The 24373-nt window shown below is 42.1% G+C and overlaps 1 protein-coding gene across 1 annotated transcript in view; it reads right to left on the bottom strand.

Moving 5' to 3' along the window:
* LOC122794026 (ryanodine receptor 1-like) overlaps positions 1-24373 on the bottom strand; it is a 2146276-nt gene that overhangs the window by 1908504 nt on the left and 213399 nt on the right. The window contains 1 exon segment of the mRNA XM_044062140.1: positions 7861-7960. Coding sequence (XP_043918075.1) covers positions 7861-7960 — 100 coding nt within the window.

Raw genomic sequence — 24373 nt, 5'->3', positions numbered from 1 at the left:
TCTGGGGGCAGTAGATAAGCCAAATGGCAATGCTGAGAATTGATAATGCTCTGGCCCTGCAAGAAATCTGAGGTATCTTCTGCAGCTGTGTCTGAGGGACATGCAGGTATGCCTCCTTGAGGTCCAGAGTAATCAGCCAAGACTCCTTGCCCAGCATGCGAAGAAGTTGCTGTAGAGTCAGCATTTTGAACTTTGGTACTATGAGAAAGGTGTTTAATGCGGACAAGTCCAGTATTGGTCTCCATTGAGATTCTTTTCTTGGAACAAGGAACAGTCTTGAGTAAAACCCCTGGTCTTGTTCTTGTTGTGGAACTCTTTCTATTGCTTTCATCCGAGTCAGCAGAGTGATTTGCTTGATAGCCTCTGCCCTCTGGTTTTGTGGTAGGTTTGGCATGCCTTGTTTTCTTGGCAAGGTATGAAAATGAAACCTGTACCCTCGGTCTATAATGTCCAAAATCCATTTGTCCTTTGTCAGTCTGTGCCAATTTTCTGCAAACAGAGATAATTTCCCAAGGGAGCTTCTATTTGTTCCCTGGTAGGCAGTAGTAGAGGAAAGTCATTGAGATTGTGGTTGTGGGGCAGGTGAAACCCCTGCGTCACTTCTTTGGTTTCCTGGCTGCCATTGTCGTCCCCTGTAAGGGCCCCTGTATTGGCCTCTTCCTCGGCCACGTCTGTTCTTACCCCTTTGAAACTTTTCTGTATTAGGAAAGGACCAGTTTTTAGAAGGCCAATTCCTACTGAATCTGGGGGGTTGAACCTGGAGGAAATCTTTCACTGTCTGAACTGATTTTGCTTTTTCTTCGATGGTCTTTAACACATCCTTAGCACTGGCACCAAAAAGCTTGTTCTTTTCCAAAGGTGCATCCAGAAGTTTTGCTTTTACATGATCTGGTAGAGGTTGATCTTTTAACCAAGCATGTCTCCGAATGACTGCCCCTGTCATAGCTGCCCTACATGAAGCTTCCAGTGCATCATATCCACACTGCAGGAAGTGATTGCTTACTTGCTGAGTGTTATGTACAGCTTCCTGCAAAGTCTTCCTGTCTAAAGGATCAGGAGTGGCTAAAGTTTTTTGTAAATCTTCTAAAAGGTAATCCTGATATTGTAACATATGAAAAAGGCAATTTAGAGCTCTCATAGATAAGGTAGTGGATGTGTAAACTTTTTTGCTCCATCTCTCTAATGATCTAGCCTCCCTGTTGGAGGGCAATGGATTTTTAGAGGTGGAGGCTGAAACTCCTTTAGGCCCCTGTGAACTAGTTTCCAAATCAGCAGAATGGGCCCTGAATAAATGGGAATGAGTTTCTGGGACCCTGTAATACCTGTCTGGCTTGGCTGGAGCAGGAGGAAGAGAATCAGGGGTAGCACTAGAGTCAGAATATAAATCATCCAGAACATCAAGTACAGGAGGAATAGCTAAGGGCCTGTGCTGGGGCTTCTTAAGGAAAGTCCTCAGGCGTTTCCTAGAATCAGAATATTCCTGACCTTGCCACTTGAAATGCTCCCTCATGGTGTGCAGAACTTCCCCAAAAGAAATATCCTCAGGAGCGGAGGCCGAGGATGGAATCTTCTGCATCCGAGTCCTCATAGGTCTGGAAGAGCTCTTCCTGGCTATCAGAGTGGACAGAGCCCTCAGAATCTTCATCTGAAGGGATAGGTTCAGAGGGTTCAACCCGGAGCCTTTTATCAGAAGGAGGCTGGGATCCTCTCTCAGGATGGGCCTGTGAACCTCTAATCATGGAAATTAAATCAGCAGCCATGGACATAATTTGTGTCTCTGGGGTAGGCTGAGGTAAGGATTTAGAAGTAAGATGCTTTGTTTTGCTGGCTGCCTTAGCCCTAGTGTAGGCCTTAATAGACATGGCCATAGGAGGCCTGGCAGCTCCACGTGCAGGAGTGACCTTGTCTACAGCAATGGTCTCGGGCATTTCCTCGGTTTCGGTATCCGGAGGAAAATCGATAACTGGCATCGGAGGGATGTCCGGAATCGGAGTCGTCGGTAATGCGGTGTCTTCGGTTCAGAGCGGTGGAGAGACCATCTCAGAGGGAACCGGAGCACTCGTGCTAGGTTTTGGCGTGGAGTCAGTGGTAGAGGCGGGCCGAGGATGTCGGTCCTGGTCTTTTCGCTTTTTGGGAGTTTGCGATGTCGGAAGATCCGACGGCATGGTGTAGGCAAATTTATCGGCAAAAAAGTCTTCTGCGAACTCCGCCCGGCGCCTGAGAGTGCGCTTGTTGAAGCGAGCACAGGCTACACAGACCGAGACGTCGTGGTCTGGGCCCAGGCAAGGAAGACAGTAAGAGTGGAAATCCTTATGAGGTATTTGTTTACGACAAGAAAGACAATTGTTAACTTTTTCAGTTATTTCTGACATCAGCTGAGGCAAGAAAAGGTCCCCAACGGGGTACTTAGCTTTTTTGATGACTGTCGAAGAATACAGGAGCTGACCGACCGGCACTTGCGAACTGCTTCTGCTTGGCACCGCGGCAAGAAAGACTGGAGAAAATGGCGTCGGCTGATGCTTATGTACTCCAGCCGCTCTGACGTCAGAGAGAAATGCGACATCAGCCGACGTCGGACCCAGACTTTGGAATCCGGCCGACCGAGGGCTGCCTGAGGCAGGACAACCCACATGTTATGACTGCAGTTGCATTCTTGAAGGACATCTGACTGACCCCTCTTGTTGTTTGATCATATTTAAACTATCATTGATCTGCGAAAGCAAAGCAACTGTGTGTTTGTGGGAAACAAGTTGAAATGCAACATAGTGGACATTTTTTAAATTATAACTATACATTAGAGGTGTACGCTATCAATAAAATGTCTATAATTGGTCGGTATGGAGGCAGTCTATGGATACAAATTTCTGACCACTGCTGCTTCTTAATCACAGTTAAAATAGTTAATAATCTTGCTTGGCAGGGGTAGTGTCACTACGTTGGGGGTAGTTGGGTATGTGAAAATAAACTATCATTACAGTATTGTTCGTAGACATTTTACATAACCTCTTCACAGTCAAAGTAATTGTGCCCTGTCAGAACTGACATATTTTACTACAATAAACTGAGTGCAAATGGCTGAAACTAGTGTCTGTAACAGTTAATAAGTATAGTGAAAACACAACACATTTAATTACTTATTTATATTTGTTAGGCAGGCAGTTTGCTGTCCCACATGGACCATTTTCAGGCTCACAGTAGGTGAATATAAGTTACAAAAGAACAATATATTACAGTAGATAATAATAATTATAAAGCAGACTGAATTTTCTTTATTATTAAAATGCCACAGTTCAAATGGATTTAGAAACATTTCTCAACAAATGCATACATATTCATTGTACTTGCCATACAAATACATATCACATAAAGTCATAAACATAGTGACGTAGTCTGAAGTTCTGCATTACACTTTGTTTTCTTGGATCTGTCCCTCCAGGAATACTCAGGATTTCCTCAGCAATATAAATGTTGAATTCAGTGATATAACACCTATGGTTTTGTAGTTCTTACATAGGATAAACTGTTAAAGACGAACCACTGTATTTATTTTCTACATTTCCAGGAAGAATTTTATAAGGAGCCCAGGGGAAACCAGAAGTATTTTTTGAAGGCAACTTTCCTGTGCCTCTAGCCCATTACGTTTAGGTGAAATTATTGGGGGGTGGAGAGCAGTGCACACCAATTGCATTCCGCATTAATTGTGAACTATTAACTCTCCATGCCTTGTTTTGAAAAGACATTGCACTCATCATCTTAGCCATTGGTTTGAAGACAATCATTACTACTCTTCTTACTTATAATTATTAACTATCAGCTAATTAGTCAATAGGTATTACATACTCAAATTATTGGCTATTATAGCTTAAAAATGTGAACTACATCTACTGATTTTTTTTGTAGAAATTCTTGCCTGGTAATTCGTAATTCACCAATAAATGATTTTATGTCTAAAATGCATTGAAAGAGTTCAGTGTTTCAGGTTGTCAGCGAGCGTACATTTGCTAAAGATGCATGATCAAAGTTCTCCTCTACCATTTCCCATGATTCTTGTAACCCTTTGTTCTGTTTAATCCCATTGCCTTGTTATATGTTACCAGTGACTAAAATGCTTCTTGAAAGCTAGGTAGTATCTGTTTTTTCTGTTGTATACGATATTCATTTTATTTATTTATTTATTTGACCAGGAAACTCCTACTTGGCAAGAAAGTTCATTTTCAGCACAATACTCATGGAAAAAAGTTCCACAGAATCAATATCTTTACATAAATCGATAGCATGAAATACAAAAATGTTTCACATAAAATTAATATTCATGAAAACTGCATCTTAGAAACAAAGTTGTTCAACATATTGTTAAAGCAGATTATGCATTTTCATGGTAGTACAGCTAATACCAAATATTCTTACAAGACATGATAGCACAGATTTTAGAACTGTTTCACATAATATTAATTCAGTTTGTGTGGCTGAATTGTAGAAATATATACACATACAGTAACTGATGGGTATGAATATTGTTTATAAACACGTGGTGAAACTGGAAAAGCAATCTCTTCTTAGGAATTAAATGTATTTATCAAAAGAGACAGTGTTAAATAATAAGAAGGATTAAATTGTAGTATACCAGAAGAGTAATCCTCATGGATGTTAGTTAGTCAAATTGAAAAAAGTGGATAGAGGAGTGTGAAGGAAGGAGAAAAAAAGAGTAGGATAGTGAAGGATGGTTATATAAAGTAAATGGTATGAAGGGAGGAGAGGATAGTGATAGAATATTGTCTGAATAAAAGAGCCTTATAAGGATGTTCTCAAAGAAGTAGCCATGCAGTTGTGATAATTATCTAGGTTAGGTTATCTGGTTGTGGAATATATACAAAGCCTGGTGTGATAACACAAATGTTTTTTTGGGTTCCTATTACATTATCAAAGTTCTGAAACTTTGAACATCATAAGGTCAAAACCTTATGTTCGAAGTTTCAGAACTTTGATTACGTAAAAAAAAAAAAAAGACGAAAAGAAATAAAGTTTTGCAAGTAGGAGGGCAAGCCCCCCGCTCTTTAAATATACCAACTCCAAGATCGCACTACAGTGTGGTAAAGGGAAATCTTTCCTTTCTGCACTGTATTGCAGTCTCGAGTTGGTATATTTGAAGAGCAGGGGGTGTGGGGCCACAGGGGGGGGCTTGCACCCCTGCTTACAACAGTTACTTTCTGTTATTTTGTTTTTTTTTCGAAATTATAAAACTTTGAACATAAAAGTTCGATCTTGTAGTGTTCGAAGTTTTATAGTTTCGACAACATAATAGGAACCCTGTTTTTTTTCTGTATTTGTGCTTTACTGGTATGTATTTATGAATGCAGGAATTAATAATACCACATGACTGACTGACAGACATCCTGAGCATATTTATTTCCATCACTGAGGTGATATCCAAGCCTGTTTCCACGAGTATAAAGTCATTTACTCAGTTTCTATTGGTAAAGTATAGGAAGGATGATTTATTTAGGACTAAATTTGATTGTATGCTGAGGATAAAGATGATAGTGTAATGATCTGTGTTACTTAGGGAGAGTATAATTATGGCTGGAGAGTAGGAAGATTTAGTTTGTACAGTACAATATCTAAGATATTGCTATCCCTTGTTGGCTTCTGCAGTACTCTTTCCAAATTGTTTTGATTCACAGTCAGTTGATACTTGAGCTATTTATTTGATGCTGAATAGTTTAGCCAGTCATTATTTGGATAGTTAAAAATACCCTGTATGTATTGTATCTTTATTGTTTTTTACATCTTGACATTTAGACAAGATATCTTTGTTCTATACCGGGGAACATAGACCATGTTAGTAAATTCATAAATACTGTAATACCAGTGATGTCAATTATCTCTTTTAAATCATGTCTAATCCCAAGATTTTTCCTTAGGTTATGGATTTTAGATCTGCTTTTACAAAGTTTGAGACACTGCAATCTACCCTAACATATCTGCAACAATGAAATAAAGTATATCCTAGAATCTGTGATTTGCATTTGAGATCTTTAAGCCATGTTTCAATACTGGTGCAGTTATCTGCATCCACTTAGCAGAGACAGCTTCTGAATCCCCCATTTATTGTTGAGATTTCAGGCACTTAGTGAAACTTCCTTCATGCCTGATTATTTAATATTGTATATTTTAATTTTTTTTTTGCACCTTAGGATTTGAAGAGGGTTAACATCATGGGGATGAAAAATTTCCTGTTCAGTACTTGTACTCTCCAGGGAAAGAAGTAAAGCCCATCAGAAGCAAGACAGTCTGGCTTGTATTACAGCCCACCCCAACCTGATAGGCAGTGACTCCCCTATTTGCAAGATCATTTCTTGCAGTAAGCACAGAAGACTAAAGCTCTGAGTTGTTAATGAGTTGCTTCCTGTGGCCAGGGTTCAAGGTTTGATTCCTCCAAACTTCATTTACCTACAGTCACTTCACCATACAGTGTTCCTCTTCACCCCAGAAAAGGGACAGCTGTGTCCAGTGGACTTACCTGGTCAACAAATAGGTAAAATAAATGTCCTTATCGACTGACTGATTGACAAAATGTCATTATATTTAGATGCAATATAAGGTGATAGAGGCATTTTGCTAAGCAGAAGTGTTTTTCCATGTTAGTTGCTAGGATGTTCAGTAATCACACCATATTCTATAGCAGGGCATGTTCAAGCATGGATCTTCATAGACTGCTCATTCTAAAGTAAACAATGACCATGTTGTATTTAGCCTTGTTCCTTTATAACCTGGATGAGATATCCATTTTGGTTCTAGGCAAGCAGGAAACTGTCACAAGCTCCTTGCAAAGTCCATTCCAGTTATGAGTCTGTTTTACTTTCAATGTAATCAGCAGTTACTAAGATGCTTTTTTGGATTCCATATCCACAATATCTACCTCATGAACTTGTGTGTGTGTGTGTGTGTGTGTGTGTGTGTGTGTGTGTGTGTGTGTGTGTGTGTGTATGTGTGCTCTAAATCAAAATATCTGCAATCATTGTAAATGTAAAGAACAGACTAGTATATACATTGAGAAATTTGAACATTATTTATGATAACTAAGAAGTGATTGCTGAGTAAAGGGATGTTGACATAGTTGGGTAGGGGACTGGTCCATTACCCTGCCTTGGGCCCAATTCAATCTCAATTCAGCTCTGGTTAAATGTGAAGTGAAGAGGAGAATGAGGACTGGCATGCCATGTGGAAAGTGAGGGACCACTGGTGAGGGTCAGAACCTAGGGAAATAGTGCCAGAGGACTGGCACAGTGCATCTGTTTGGCATTTCAAGGGAAAGGAGGAAAGACTGAAGGAAAGAATAAAGAAGTCAGATAAGAGGGTTTGGGATCTGAATCTTCCAGGAGCTGAGTGAAGGGAAGTAGAGTAATAAAAACAATTGAAGGGTAAACGAGGTAGCCTAACTCTCTTCTGTTATCAAACGTATGCAAAATAGAAATGTAAATATATAAATTCAGTTGTCTCAAGAAAAGTTTTGACTTTTTAAATGATGGAATTCCTATAGTATTTGAACTATTAAATGTATTAAAAAGTTTTTCTGTTTTTCATGTACTGAGTATGCTACAGTCAAACTACAAGTTTAATTTAAAAGATGATAGTTGTATAAAATAATATATTTTAGTACCCATTATGGAAATTTCCCTCATTGTTCAGGATACAGGTTTATCATAACTTGTAAAACAGGTCTGTAAAAATGCAAAGTAATCAACAAATTATGACTTGTGGCATGCTAGGAGATGAGTGGTAGGAGTGTTTTAGGAAGCTATATTTTGGAGTTCATGAAAATAAGCACAGACAGAATCTTCACTAAAACATAGGACCTACCTTCTGCAAGCTCGCTGCCTGAGCAGACAGGGTTCATATTCCAAAGTGTCTGCATAAACGAGGCATCAACTTGTAAGTCTCCGCTGGCATAGGAAAGGTGCTGTAGAAAAGGAGAGTAATAAATACATGAGTGGTATGTTGTAGTCCTGCTGACAGAGTCCTTACAAATAGTGGTCTCTCAGAGGCCAAGACAGGTACTAGTCTCTGAGGTAACTAAAGAACCAGGGTTGTGTCTGACTGACTTTAAAATGATCCAGCTTTACAATTTAAAAAATACTGTATGGTACATATAAATGCTGTGTCAGTTGTGATGGTATTTCAAAATACGTTTGCTGGCCATTCCATACTTGTATAGCTTCTAGTAGTATTGGATAGATTTGTATTAACAGGCGACCACATGCTACAGTCTGCTCCGTAGTTTTGTATTATCCTTACTCATAGTCTGATTTCAACTCTGATACTGTGCTAAATAAGATAATCTAATTTTAGACTGTTTTAGAGGCATTACTGTTGTCTTCATATTTCATCTGTAGCATAAGACTTATACAATCACTGTGGTATTCTGAAGAAAACCAACCCCATCCCCTTTACAGGACATTCTACAATCTGTAGTTTAGTCTAGATTCCCTTTCCAGGTCAAGGAAGGTAGCTTGGGAATTATTGATTATTAAGAAAAGTATTTGGTGCTGCCATCCTGGTTGTTAGCATGTGATCATTGCTGCTCACTCTTCCCTTTTATGACCTACAGAAAGTACAGGTCATGTATTCCTGGGAATGTTTGCCGTTATCCCATTTTCTTTCTGCCAGTCCTTGTTTACTTTTATGCTCTAGATTGCACAGTGTTTCCCATTTACTCACTATTTATTCATTGCATTCTTGTTTACAGGTAAACTCATATGTTTTTTCCTCTGCTGCCTGCAGATTATTAGCACCCTCAGAAACAATGTACCGCACATTTCTTATCACTGTAGTGATTGTCAGGTGGCAGAGGTTGTCATTTAGAGAGCCATGTGGGATGGTGCTGATATTTTTGAATATGCCCTACCATCCCACTATGCACATTCAGATCATAAAGGAAGGTGGTGTGCACTGGGTTAACCTTTCTGGAGTCCCCTCTCTTCTGCAAGGAGCATTGCCAGCAAGTGCCGTGCTGTCTGCCCTCAAGATGGGTAATGCTTTTTTCACAGTTTCCACTGGAGAGATTACACCATTCCTTGTGTTCTTCAACTTTCCACACCCATCGTTCCCCAAGGACAGATGAGTGGGCCATACTTCTCCACTGCTTCCCCTCCCTGCTTGATTCCTCCAGTACTAGGGTCATTCCTCAAATCCTGATTGTCTGGGTCACAGTCAGAGGTCCACCTCCCTGTGACATGGAGACAGGCTCATATTGATATGACTTTCAATTACCTTAATAGGTTTTATATTGCCTTCACTTCTCTCGTATAGCAGGTATTTATTGCTTTGCCTTGTTTGTTACAGACCATTAGCCAGTGCCATTCCCACTCTAAGAATATCATTTTTATGTATTTATCACACCATATAGAAAAGAACCTCATTCCTATACCTTTTGTTTCAGATGTAAAATTTGTTATGGAACCTCCCTGAATTTCTTTTCTTCCTTCCTTCCTGTCCTCCACCTCTGTCTCTCGTTCTCTGCTTTCTTCCTTCCATCCTTCCTTCCCAGTCCATTGTTTTCCTCTTAAGGTTTTCTGTGTTACAGTTTTCTCTATTCTGTTTTCTTCGTTTTATTTTTCTCCCTCCCTCCTTCCCTTTCAATGTCTTCCTGTGCCACCCTACAAGAATTCTTCATAACAAATTCTACCTTTAGTGATTGTTAATCAGTACTATACAGCTCTCCATGTCCAGTCTCCTTACTTACAATGGGCTGGATATTACTTGTAAGCTTAAATATCTTCCTGTTTGCTGCTTCAGTTGATTACTTTGTGTTTTGATATGACACATGTCATAGTGCATTGTCCTAAGATACTGTGAAAATGAATTTCACTAACAATATTTCAGAACAGCGCATTTCTTTGTGATATGGACAGGGGCTATGGGTTACACTTACACACCATTGCTGTCAGATTTTGAGGTGTATTTACTGAATTAGTATGTAATAATGACACCACCAGTGCCAGATAATATACAAATGGCAATTGACCTTAAGGTTATGTTGTAAATGCCCTCCTAGACCTTTCCTCCTTTGATATCCTATGCCTAACTGAAACCTGGCTAAAAGTAGACACCAAGAACAATGACATACTACCTCCAGGTTATAACATCATTAGACTTGATCGTCAGATCAAAAATGGCGGAGGAGTAGCAATACTCTACAAAACTGAACTATTAGTTACCCTAGTAGAGTCTAAACCACCTTCACTCAACAACAGTGAAATCTTAATCACCAAACTAGAAATTAATAAAAATAAATCTATCTACATAATTTGCTGTAATATCCCCCCAGGTAACAATATTAATAGCCTAGAAAACCTACTGAGCTGGCTCTCAACCTCTTTCCCTCAGGAAACCATACTATTAGGTGACTTTAATATTGATTGGAACTGTTGTATTTCCCAATTTCCAACCTCTCACATAAACCTCTATGGCTTTACTCAGACTATTACCGTCCCTACCCGAATAAATAAAACCAGTTCCAAACAGAGTATCCTGGACTGGATTCTAGTTAACACTAACCCTATGTGTTATATCACAGGTACACTACCTGATAATATCAGTGACCATCAAATCACTTTTATCAACCGACAAAAAAGCCCCATCCTCACTAATACTCAACTCAGAACTAACAGGAACAAAACTAACTTCAACATAGACAACTTCCTATTAGAGCTAAAAGCTTGCAACTGGTCTCCTCTGAAATATTTGCCTCTAGATGAAGCTGTCTCATACTTTAACAATAAATTCCTTCAAATCCTTGGCCACCATGCCCCTACAAGAGTAACAAGAACCAAAACAAAGCCTGCTCCTTGGCTATCCAAAGAAACCATGGAACAAATGGAGAGCTGCCAAAACCCAGCTGACCATGAGACCTTTAAACAACTTAGAAATGAAACAAAGAAACTGATAGTCACTGATAAAAGAAATTACTACTCAAAAGTCCAACACGCACAACATCAAAACCCCCAGAAATTCCGGAAAGGTATCAACAAATTACTGCACCCAGGTAACTCCAAAACACCTTCACCCTCAAACCTCACTCAGACCTCCCCAAATCAAATTGCTGATGCATTTAACTCATTTTTCAAAGATACTGTTACTTCCCTAGCTTCATCCCTATCCCCACCATCCACGCAAGCACCCAACTCCCTAAACGATAATACCCTCTCATTTAAACTACAACCAGTCTCAACAGATCTCATTCATAAATTACTTACCAAGCTAAAACCTTGTACCCCTTCAGCTGACCTCATTCCAGCAGAATACCTGCAGATTGCAGCCAAACCACTGGCCTTCCCTGTCTCTATTTTAATCAATCGTACCATAACAGAAGGCTGTATCCCAACCCTTTGGAAAGTCTCTCATATCATCCCATTACATAAGGGTGGTAACGTAAATGACCTCTCTAACTTCCGTCCCATAGCCTTACTTTCCCCTTTAGCAAAAATCATGGAAAGATGTATACATAGGCAATTACTTAATCACCTCCTCCAAAACAATCTCCTAGCAGACTGTCAACATGGTTTTAGACCTTATCACAGTACTACTACTGCTCTCTTGTCTTTCACTGACCATATTAATAAAAATCGGAATAACAACTTACTGTCCTCTGCTCTATTCTTAGACCTCTCTAAAGCCTTTGATATGGTCAACCACACTCTCTTACTTAACATCCTGAAATCTTTTGCTTTGGACTCTCAGGCTATCCAGTGGTTCTATTCCTACTTAGAAAATAGACAACAAGCAGTGCTATGGGAAAATCACTTATCATCTCTTCTTCCTATCAAAATAGGTGTACCACAAGGCTCAATACTAGGACCTCTCCTCTTTTCTATTTTCATAAACAACCTAAATAAGTCCCTTCCTCAATCAATCTGTATTCAATATGCCGATGATTCAACACTCATATGCTCAGCTTCTTCCATAAATGACCTTCAAAATATCACTCAAAAAGCTTTCACAGCAGCAGAAAACTGGTTCCAACAATATTGCCTCTTACTGAATCCAAAAAAGACTAAACTTTTACTTTTCACTCCATCACATAAGTCATCCTCTCTCACCTTCAATATATCCTCTAACAATGGCACCATAATATATCCTGATCCTACGACCAAACTTCTTGGTGTCACAATAGACCACAACCTCAACTTTGATTCCCATATTAACTTAACTGTCAAATCAATCAGTAGAAAACTTGGATCTCTCTACAGACTTAAACCCTTCCTCACCCCCTCAGCCAGAAGTACTTTAGCACAAACCCACCTACTCTCTACCCTATTTTATGCCTCTCCAATCTATACTAACCTATCTAAAAGTAACCTCAACAAACTAGCAACAGCCTACCATAACATAGCCAGATTTGCAACAGGAGCCCCATTTCATACCCACCATTGCTCTAATCTCAAACAACTAGGCTGGCTAGAACTACAAAATCATATACGACTTCAGCAATTGACCATCACCCACAAAATCTTTCATCAGCCCACTAAGACCACTATACTCTGTTCCCTTATTACTCCATATAAAAACATCTCTTCCCTACGCTCTGCTACCAAACTACTAGCTGCCACCAACAAATCCAACAATTAAGCTGCGGATAGTCTGTTCTCCAACTGTACTGCACCCATCTGGAACAAACTTTCAAGTGAACATATGTCTATTACCTCTTTACCTAATTTCAAGAAGCAGCTAAAACCATGGCTCTACTCCCAGTGGCTCTGCCCTTGTTCTAACCCTGACTAATCCTTTGCTCTCCTTTTTTCCATGCCTTTTCCTTCTCCTGCTATCCATAACATGATATTCTCTTACTGTTTCTTTATTTCTCATCTACTCTTGGACTCTCAATACCACTAGGATGGATGGATGTTTAAAAATAAAAATCTATTGTACTTTTTCCTGTTGATGCTAGTATTAGTTTTAGACTTTTATGAAAATGTTATGTACTACATTCTGTCTGTTAAATACACCCTCTGTACAACTATCTTTCTAAAATTATGTCTTACTGTGGAGCTTTTCTCCCCAGGCCTCTACTGAAAATGGACATTTATCCAGCTAGACTAGCCCGGTCAACAAATGTAAAATAAAATAAAATAAATAAATAAAATGTGCACTGCTGCCAACATGTAGCTGACCCATATAAGCTTGAGACTATATATTTCTAGGTCAGGTTTATAATCATCAGCTTCCCTGGATTTCATTCACTTTAGACTAAGCCCAGTGCTTTATAGCACAATCTTACCAAGATTTACACACACACACACACACACACACACACACACACACACACACACACACACACGCACATGCACACGCGCACACACACATGGAGTAGAGGGGGGGGGGGTAGCTCGCCAGTTTTAATACCCGCCTTTCCAAACAAGGTAAAACTGCCAAGTTAGTCAAAACTAACAAAATAAGAGCATGACGTAATGTTAATAGTAAGAAGTTATGTCTTACCATAACGTTCCATGTTAGTTGTCTTCTTCTCACCTTCTTTCTTGCTGGATGGGTTTGGAGCCGATCCTCGGCTCCAACTTGGCCTATACTATAGCTTGAGAGCTATTTTTACTGGCTCGAGGCAACCCTATATCCCACAATACCATGCACTAACTCCCCAGATCTCATTTGGAAGCTAAGACATAGTATAAATAATAATATTATAATAATAATATTATAATCCTCTTTTACGAGTACAGATTACCTGCTAGTAACACTAAGGATACAAGGAAAAAAACGCAACATATTGTATCTCCAGAAATGGAAGGACTCAGAAACCTCAAGTCTATCCAGGCTAGGGGGCAGGAGGGAGGGACGCAAGAAAGAAAGCAAGAAGAAGACAACTAACATGGAACGTTATGGTAAGACATAACTTCTTAATGTTAAGTTGTCATTCTCGCCTTCATTCTTGCTGGATGGGACAGCGTCCCTAGCATCTTAGTCCTGGGTGGCTCAATGGAACAGACTCCTGAGTACAGTGGAACCAAAATCAGCTCTATTTCTGGAGGCTAAATCAAGCTTGTAATGGGCAATAAAGGTATGTTTGGATGCCCATGTAGCTGCTGCACAAATGGCATCTAGTGGTAACCTTGCTTGAAACGCCGTTGAAGTTGATAGTGCCCTGGTTGAATGAGCCTTAGGCCTAGAGGGAAGTTGCCTGTGTCTCAACTCATAGACCAAGGTAATAATAGATGTCAGCCATCTGAAAAGAGTAACCTTCAATACCGGAAGCCCTGTCCTGTCTAGGTAATACCGTAATTGGCGATGAACATCTAATGAATGTAATTTTTGTTCAGCCCTGTTGGTATAGTCTGGGAAAAAGACAGGCAAATCAATGGAGTGGTTTAGATTTGCTTCCGATAACACTTTTGGTAGGAAGGAAGGGTTTGTTCTGAGAGTTACCCTGTCTTTATGAAAAACCAAATAAGGAGGACGGACAGACAAGGCTTGAAGTTCCGATACCCTTCTGGCAGATGTTATAGCTACTAAAAACAGCGTTTTCCAAGAAAGAAGTTTGAGGGAGCAAGAAGCTGCAGGTTCAAAAGGGGGCAAAATTAGTGAGGTTAGAACTAAATTCAAATCCCATTGTGGGGGTGGATCTTTGACTGGAGGTCTGAGCAAAAAGATGCCCTTGAGAAAGGCTTTACAGAGTTTGTGGGACATAATATTTGCTTCTGAGAGTCCAACATGAAAATTAGCAATGGCCACTAATTGTACCCTGATAGTGGCCGATGATGACCCTGAATGAAAAAGCTCCATCAGAAAGTCTAGAACCTCATGAATGGGTGCATGGAAAGGATCTAAGGACCTAGTTTGTGCCCAGTGTGAAAAACGCTTCCATTTACTCGCATAAGTCTTCCTAGTATTGGACTTATGGGAAGCCAGAATGATATCACGAACAGGAGGAGAAATAAGGGGAAGCCTGGCTATGGCTGGAAGTGGAGCAACCAAGCTGTGAGGTTGATGGAATGTAGAGACTGATGCAGCATGCCCGTGAGGTGGGTCAACAGATCCGGAAGGGGTTCCAGATGCCAAGGCTGTTCCAGTAGGTATTTGTGCAGGAACAGGAACCAAACTTGTCGAGGCCAAAACGGGGCAGTGAGGATCATTTTGGATCTCAATGCGGTTGCTTTCTGAATTAATTGCGGGATCAATGGAAAGGGAGGAAAGGCATAAAGAAGACCCTGGCGCCAAACGTGAACAAGAGCGTCTCTGAGGGGTTGGCCTGGTAGAGGAAAAAGTGTGAAGAAGTCGAGGCACTTGCTGTTTTGGGGAGTTGCGAAAAGATTGCAGCAAGGCTGGCCCCACTTCCGAAAAATTCCGTCTGCTACCGCTTGATTTAGAGACCACTCGTGAGGCATGAGGATAGTTCTGCTCAATCTCTCTGCTATGACGTTGGACTGCCCGGGGATGTGCGTTGCTATCAGAAACCGTTGAGATGAAATCGCCCATTCCCAAAGTCTGAGTGCTTCTCAACAGAGGGCATAGGACCTTGTTCCGCCCTGCTTGTTTATGTACCACACCACAGACATATTGTCCGTTTGAATTGCTATAGTCCCCGTGGGAAGAGAGCTCTGAAGGGCTTGCAACGTCAAAAGCACCGCCCTCATCTCCAGGACATTTATGTGCAGGTGGCATTCTGACTGTTGCCAAGTGCCCTGGACTGTCCTGCCCTGATAATGCCCCCCCCCACCCGATCAGGGAGGCATCCGTTGTGACAGTGGCAACTGGAGGGGGGAGAACAAAGGGTCTGCCCTGAAAAAGCTGAGGGGAAACCATCCACCAGGAGAGATGTTTCTTGCAAGATGGGGTTATCAAAATGTTGTGGGTCATTGGTAGCTGTTGAAAGGACCACTGAGAAAACAGCATCCACTGAAGGAGCCTCATGTGGAAGCGGGCTAATGGAAGTAGAAGAATCGCCGCCGCCATGAGGCCCAACACTTTCAATACTAGCTTGACTTGGACTCTGTTGGGCTGAAACAGGAGCTGAACATTCCGCCTTATGTCTGTTGCTCTCTGAGGTGGTAATGTTGCAGACATTTCTGTGGTGTTTAATACGGCACCTATAAAGTTTATACATTGACAAGGTGACAAGGAGGACTTTGCAAAATTTATAGAAATACCCAGACTGTTGCAAAGTTGAATAGTGTAATCCCTGGCCATTATGAGATCCTGTTTGGTGGTAGCGGAAATGAGCCAGTCGTCTAAGTATGGAAACACCTGGAATCCTTTCTGTCTCAGGTGAGCCGTGACCACTGCCAAACATTTGGTGAACACCCGGGGAGCTATGGTGAGACCAAAGGGCAGGGCCCTGAATTGAAAATGACTGACTCCCAGCCGGAAGCGGAGAAGCCTCCTGGAGCGCCTGTGTATCTTTATATGGTAGTACGCGTCCTGGAGGTCTAACGAGCACATCCAGTTGTCTCTGCCCAAAAAGGGTAGAATGGACTGCAGGTTTACCATCCGAAATTTTGTCTTTAGTACAGAGTTGTTTAACCTGCTGAGGTCCAAAATGGGTCTCCATTCTCCTGTCTTTTTTGGTACCAAAAAGAATCTGGAGTAGATTCCGGATCCTAGCTGATCTGCTGGGACTGCCTGGATGACTCTTTTTTCTAACAGCTTTTTTATTTCTAGCTGAGCCTGACCCCTTTGTGCGGGTGGAATGTCTGGTAGGGGTTTTGGCGGTTGTACCGGAGGGAAAGTGAAAGGGATTTTGTAACCCTCGGATATGATCTTCTGTACCCATGTGTCTTGGGAGAGGGATTGCCAGGCTTCCGGGTACAGAGATAATCTTCCCCCGACTGCCTCCGAAGGCGGACAGTCGGGCAGCTTCTCAGGGATGCTGAAAGGGTTGGTCAGGAAAAGATTCCCTGGAGCCCTGGTTCTGAGGACCCCCTCTGCCCCTGGGGCAGCGTCTGTTATTATTTCCCCCTCTGCCTCTAGGGGGAAATTCACCGTGTGCGGCAGGCGCGACTCCCTGAGGTTTGCGGAACCACATCTTTCCTCCCTTCTGTCCCTTAGGATAAGGTCTAGAAGGCGTGGAAAAATGGACTCCCACAGCAGAGAGAGTCTTACAATCTTGCTCGCATCTGGTGAGGGTATTCTTCACCTGAGGTCCGAACAATTCTGAACCGTCAAAGGGGGTGTTGGTGAAGGACGCCTTGAAGGGATCGGCAAAGTTACAGAGTCGCATCCAAGCATGACGTCTCAACGCAACGCCTGTGCCAATGGCCCTACTCGCTCCATCGGCTGCATAAGAGATAAGCCGCATGGAGGAGTTAACAATGGAGTTCAGGGTAGCCAGTTGAGAGTTTATTTTGTCCTTAAACCCCGCAGCAGAAGGATCCTGTACCGTTTCACCCAGCTCTTTGAGCAAGTCTCTCTGAAGGCGGGTGAAATGACATAAATAGTTCAGCGATCGCATAGAAAAGGTTGCTGAAGCAAAGGTCTGCTTGCCGTACCTGTCCATGGTCCTGGACTCTTTGTTAGGAGGATGAACAGATACAGAAGGATCAGCCAATTCCTTCTTAGTGGCTGCTGCTACCACCATAGCATCAACTGAAACACCTTTGGTGAGAAAGGATTTGTCATCTGGTGCAGAAATAAATTTAGAAGGCCTCCTAGGGGTAGGTTCCATTGAATCAGGAGCTGCCCATGCCTTTCTAGCCACTACCTCCATTAGTGGGTCGAAAGGGGGAGACACCCAGGAGGTGGAAGGGCGAGATCCAAAGGCGTTAAGGTAAACCGGCTCATCCTCGGAAGGTTTGAGAGTGGACCAATTTCCCCTCTGTCTTAGGATCTCCAGGATGTCTGAAAAGGAGACATCCTCAGAGGGGGATCTGGGGGAACCTTCTGACTCATCCAAGTCGGTGTCCGACGTGACAGACTTGGGGGACTCTATGTGCTTCCTCTTGCACTTTCTTTTCCTAGGGGGTTCCCCTGAAACTTCAGGGGAGCCCTCGGAAGAGGAGGAGACACCCAAGGTGGGTACCCTACGCTTTGGATCTCTGCTGTCAGGTGTAGGAGGATGGCCAGAGACCGTAACAAGCACTACAGAGGGAGGAGATGCAGAACTTAACCTTGGAGTGGACACTGGGTCCAGCACACTCCTCATCACCTCGAAGGCTCCCCTGTCAGATACCAAAGGTAGCCCCGGCTCCGAAGAGACCGGAACCACCCCCGGAACCAACAGAGAAGGCTCCGAGAATGATGTCAGGGCCGAACTAACCAGAGTCGAAGCTCCGAGAGGGAGAGCGGGGTCGGACAAGGGTCCGATGTCACTCACTGCCTCGGAGCCGACAATGGAGTCTCGGCGCCCGGACCTCTCCACAGATGGAACCAATGAAGAGGTCGGAGCCGACGACACCAGAGCCGAAGGAGGAAGTATCGGCTCCGACGTGGGCAAGGTCACAGTTCCGACAAACTCCGGCTCCGAACTCGAGAGATGAGTCGGAGGAGGAATGGATAGCAGTATCGAAGGAGCCACAGTCTGGTGAGATGGGCTCTGGAGCATTTGGGCCAGCGCCTGAGATTTTATGAGTCTACTGACCACCCTCTCGATGTCGTGGTCGGAGAGCCTGGATGACCTCGATGAATGAGTCCTATGACTCCGCTCCGATAGGAGAGGGGACCTCGGAGCCGATCTGACGGACTCTAGCGAAGGGGACCTAGAGCGCTTGCGCGCTGGGGTCGGCTCCGATGATGGTTTCGGAGCGGAAACCACTTTGCTCGCCTCGGAGCCAGATGGAACCGAGGTCGGAGCCATCTCGATAACGCCAGCCCTCGGCTCAGACGCTGGAGCCGAGGGTTTGGCGGTTTTTGACGACTTCCCCGAGCCAGACTTGGACAGGGAGTCATCAGGCTTTAACAAGCCCCTTAGGATGAGCTTGTTACGCCTTTCCTGCAGGACTCTTGAACTAAATCCGTGACAAACGGAACAAGAGTCCTGCAGGTGTAAAGGCCCCAAGCAATAGACACAAGAAGTGTGACCGTCTGTCAGAGACATTTTCTGACAGCACGAGTCACACTTCTTGAATCCCGAAACCTTAGGGTCCTTTGACATCCTGACAAAAAATAAAAAGGAACACAGTCAGTCCACACACACACATTTATTTAAGTTAAAGGGAACTGACTAAAAACCCACACACACACTGAAAGGGGTGGGGGAAAACTAAGGAAAAGTCCGTAGGCCCAAGATAAAAAACTAACTAAAGAAGGGGAAAAAGGGCTACCGAAAGGGTAAGGCAGTTAGAAGGGACCTAAAGAAGGGTAACTAACTGAAAAGAAAAAAGAAAAACTACTGAGACTGAATATATATATGAAAAAAGCACTTACTGACCGGAGCCGGTAAAAACAGACTACCTCGCAGCGAAGCAGCAAACGAGATCTGGGGAGTTAGCACATGGTATTGTGGGATATAGGGCTGCCTCGAGCCGGTAAAAATAGCTCTCGAGCTATAGTATAGGCCGAGTCGGAGCCGAGGATCGGCTCTGAACCCATCCAGCAAGAATGAAGGCGAGAATGACAACTTAACATTAACCTTTAAATAGCCAATGGTAGCAATTAACTCCGAGCAGTCTCCTCTCATAGGGTAGACACTTCAGAGTTGAAGGTGCAAGTAAAATGCACATACATTTAGCCTAATAAATAAACTATTAAGCATAAGCATTCAACTTTAAATACTATAATTCTTTACAATAGGTTAAAATAGGTTAAAGTATTTTCTTTTCAAATAAACATACACACAGTACAGAACTTGTACAAGTAATTGAAAATAAAATATTTAAACAGACAGAAAATGTTCAGAAAAATTTATCTTGTAACAGAATTGGAAACTGCATATCTCTTGCTCAAAATACAATATGCCATTGTTTCTTCCTCTTAGGTCCAAAAAGGAATTTTCTAAATCCTTACTGGCAGAATAATGCAGCCTGAACTCTGCATTCAAAGGTGTCATTGCACAGGCAAAACACTAACCCATTTAACTGACTTGTATAAAAAAACTGATTTCCTGTGCAGCAGTGTAATTTTAGAACATCCCATCTTGTTTCCACTATTACATACTTTAGGTGGGAAGAGTCCCAATAGGCTACTATCCACATTAGGAGTCACCATCATGTGACCTAGGTAGTTGTTTCAAGCAGCAGACTTTGCAGTGGTAGATGCATTTTTGGAGCAAGGTTTTAGTTTCACTTTTAGACTGTATTTTTAGTGGCAAATGCCATTATATATTATTTTATTTTACACATTTCTTTCATGTGTTTACTGAAAAGGCACGAACAGTAAAGCTTTTTTTTTTCTTTTATCTTTTAAACACTTAGTAAACCACATTTGCTATGCTCTAGTATAGCTAATTCACTTTTCATGCAGTTTCCTTTAAATGAATAGTAACATTTCCCGCTTTATTACAGTCCTTCTTGCACACTGCATAAAACAGTTTATGAAATTTTTACTACATGTACCAATTTCACCAGTGCTAAAATGAGTATGAATTTAGTAATAAAACACAGATGATATTAAAATGTTGCTTATACAAGTATACTGCCAAATGCATCCTGAATTCATCCAGTGAAATTTCATTGTGCCTTGTTTCAAAAGTGGAAATGATTGATTCATCATGGTAAAATATTAGAAAATTCCATAAAATTTCTATAAAGCAAAATGTTTTAACTGTGTACAGCATTAACTGACAGAGACATACTGATATGACTAGTCATCTAGAAATAACAGCTGAAGTCAATATGTTATTCTTAGATGCAGCAATAAATAGAACGTTCTTCACTGAGTGTTCTTCAGGTATAGATCCAAGTTTTCAGCCACGATGATGTAATTTTATGACTTTTTATTTTATTAATTTATTTACTGTGTAAACCCACTAAGCACAAGCCTGTTCTCAGGGGTGACCTGTGAGGCTGCCTTTTCAGGTAAGTTGTTCAGTGTCACACAGAAGACAAAGGGAGCCTGAGAAATAATGTCCAGGGCTACAAGATGAAGCTTGTTGTCAGTTTATAGCTTCAGCTCTCTGTACTGATCTGCCAGACATCCTGTGCCTGGATAAATGCTTTGTGTGGCTAGCTTAAAGCAGATAAGCTAGTATACCAGTTTTACATTAAGAATTTGAAATGGACTATACATTTATGTTGTATGGTGTAATGATGAATTTTGTTAGTGCATATGCTCCACAAGTTGGGTGTGCGATGGATGAGAAAGAAAAATTCTGGCGTGAGTTGGATGAAGTGGTGGTGACTGTACCCAAGGGTGAGAGACCGGTGATTGGAGCAGATTTCAGTGGGCATGTTGGTGAAGGGAACAGAGTGGATGAGGAAGTGATGGGTAGGTATGGTGTTAAGCAAAGGAATGCAGAAGGTCAGATGGTAGTGGATTTTGCGAAAAGGATGGACATGGCTGGGGTGAATACATATTTTAACAAGAAGGGAGGAGCATAGGGTGATATGCAAGAGTGGCGGAAGATGCACACAGGTGGATTATATCTTATGTAGAAGAGCCAGTCTGAAGGAGATTGGAGACTGTAAAGTGGTGGCAGGGGAAAGTGTAGTTAGGCAGCATAGGATGGTAGTTTGTAGAATGAAATTGGTGATCAAGAAGAGGAGGATGATTGTGAGGGCAGCACCAAGGATCAAATGATGGAAATTGAAAAAGGGTAATTGTGAGGTGGAGTTCAGGGAAGAGTTAAGACAGGCACTGGGTGGCAGTGAAGAGTTACCGAATAGCTGGGTAACTACAGCAGAGCTAGTAAGAGAGATGTCTAGAAAGATGCTTGGTGTGACATCTGGAAAGAGGAAGTAGGACAAGGAGACCTGGTGGTGGAATGAAGAAGTACAGGAGAGTATACAGAGAAAGAGGTTGGCGAAGAAGAAGTGGGATTGTCAGAGAGATGAAGAAGTAGACAAGAGTATAAGGAGATGAGGTGCATGGCAAAGAGAGAGGTGGTGAAGGCTAAGGATAAGGCGTATGAAGAGTTGTATGAAAGGTTGGACACTAAGGAAGGAGAAAAGGACCTGTACCGATTGGCTAGGCAGAGGGACTGAGCTAGTAAAGATGTGCAGCAGGTAAGGGTGATAACGGATAATGAGGGAAATGTACTCACAAGCGAGGAGAGTGTGTTGAGCAGATGGAAAGAGTACTTTGAGGGGCTGATGAATGAAGAGAATGAGAGGGAGAGAAGGTTGGATGATGTGCAGATAGTGAATCATGAAGTGCAGTAGATTAGCAAGGAGGAAGTAAGGATAGCTATGAAGAGGGTGAAGAATGGAAAGGCTGTCGGTCCATGACATACCTGTGGAAGCATGGAGGTGTTTAGGTGAAATGGCAGTGGAGTTTTTAACTAGATTGTTTAACTCATTCCCTCCAGTAGAGCTCTTTTTGTGTTAAATCTTGGAAAGTGGCTTCAGGTCATATATCAATACAATTGTGTTTGCTATCATGTATGCTTCAAGATAAAATTCCAGTACCTTGTTGTATGTAACATGGTTTGGTTATTAATGCAATATGAAACAGGCATATTTGGCGCCCTAGAGGAGCAGTAAGTAGGGTGTAACTGAAATGCCTGGGAGCGTTACGGCTGTGTAATGTTAATGAAATCTTGAGAGTATGCCTGAGGAATGGAGAAAATGTGTTTTGGTACCGTTTTTTAAGAATAAGGGTGATGTGCAGAGCTGTAGTAACTACAGATGGATTAAACTGATCAGTCACAGCATGAAGATATGGGAAAGAGTAGTGGAAGCTAGGTAAAGAAGGGAGGTGATGATTAGTGATCAGCAGTATGGTTTCATGCCAGGAAAGAGCACTACAGATGCAATGTTTGCTCTGAGAGTGTTGATGGAGAAGTACAGAGAAGGTCAGAAGGAGTTGCATTGTGTTTTTGTGGACTTAGAGAAAGCATATGACAGGGTGCCTAGAGAGGAGTTGTGGTATTGTATGAGGAAGTCGGGAGTGTCAGAGAAGTATGTAAGAGTGGTACAGGATATGTACGAGGGTAGTGTGACAGCAGTGAGGTCTGCGGTGGGAGTGACTGATGCGTTTAAGGTGGAGGTGGGATTACATCAAGGATCAGCTCTGAGCCCTTTCTTATTTGCAATGGTGATGGACAGGTTGACAGATGAGATCAGACAGGAGTCCCTGTGGACTATGATGTTTGCAGATGACATTGTGATCTGTAGTGAGAGTAGGGAACAGGTGGAGGAGACACTAGAGAGGTGGAGATATGCTCTAGAGAGAAGAGGAATGAAGGTCAGCAGGACTAAGACAGAATATATGTGTGTGTGAATGAGAGGGAGGATAGAGGAATGGTGAGGATGCAGGGAGTAGAGGTGGCAAAGGTGGATGAGTTTAAGTACTTGGGATCAACAGTTCAGAGTAATGGTGAGTGTGGAAGAGAGGTGAAGAAGAGAGTACAAGCAGGATGGAGTGGATAGAGAAGAGTGTCAGGAGTGATTTGTGACAGACAAGTACCAGTAAGAGTGAAAGGAAAGGTCTACAAGAGGGTAGTGAGACCAGCTATGTTATATGGGTTGGAGACAGTGGCATTGACAAAAAGGCAGGAGTCAGAGCTGGACGTGGCAGAGTTAAAGATGTTAAGATTTGCACTGGGTGTGATGAGGATGGACAGGATTAGGAATAAGCATATTAGAGGGTCAGCCCAGGTTGGAAGGTTTGGAGACAAATCCAGAGAGGCAAGATTACATTGGTTTGGACATGTGCTGAGGAGGGATGCAGAGTATATTGGGAAAAAGATGCTAAGGATGAAGCTACCAGGTAACAGGAAAAGAGGAAGGCCTAAGATAAGGTTTATGGATGTGGTGAGAGAGGATATGCAGGTGGTTGGTGTGGCAGAGCAAGATGCAGAAGACAGGAAGAAATGGAAACAGGTGATCCGCTGTGGTGACCCCTAATGGGAGCAACCGAAAGAAGAAGAAGAAGTGCTGCTTAGAGGAAAATTATATGTAGCACTACGTTACAAAGGGAAGGGTACAAGCAACTGATTAACAGCTAAGACTCACTGCCAGTTAGGTCCTGTTGTAGATTAAAATAAATGTTTCTAAATTATGAAAGGCCCCTGGTTTTGTTTTGTTTCTCTTTGAAACAAGCCACTGCATCCTGGTCAGTGTCCTTTAGCACATAATAGCATGGCACTGAAATGCCTTTAGCCAGAGTTGGAAGTTTGTGCTATAACAGAACTATATGAAACACCACGCTGTTTTTCTTCTCAGAGAAAGGAGGATTGTGCCTTGGAGAACTCTTATTTATAAGTACTCTTCAATGAGGTAGGTTTCTTAAGAGCTGCAGTATTCATTTCAACAGAGTTTTCTCAACTGTTTTT

Source organism: Protopterus annectens, chromosome 1.part0 (genome assembly GCF_019279795.1).
Source record: "Protopterus annectens isolate FY-2018-M chromosome 1.part0, PAN1.0, whole genome shotgun sequence".
Taxonomy (NCBI): Eukaryota; Metazoa; Chordata; order Ceratodontiformes; family Protopteridae; genus Protopterus; species Protopterus annectens.
Note: the sequence above shows the minus strand (reverse complement) of the source record. Positions and strands in the feature narration are given on the sequence as shown.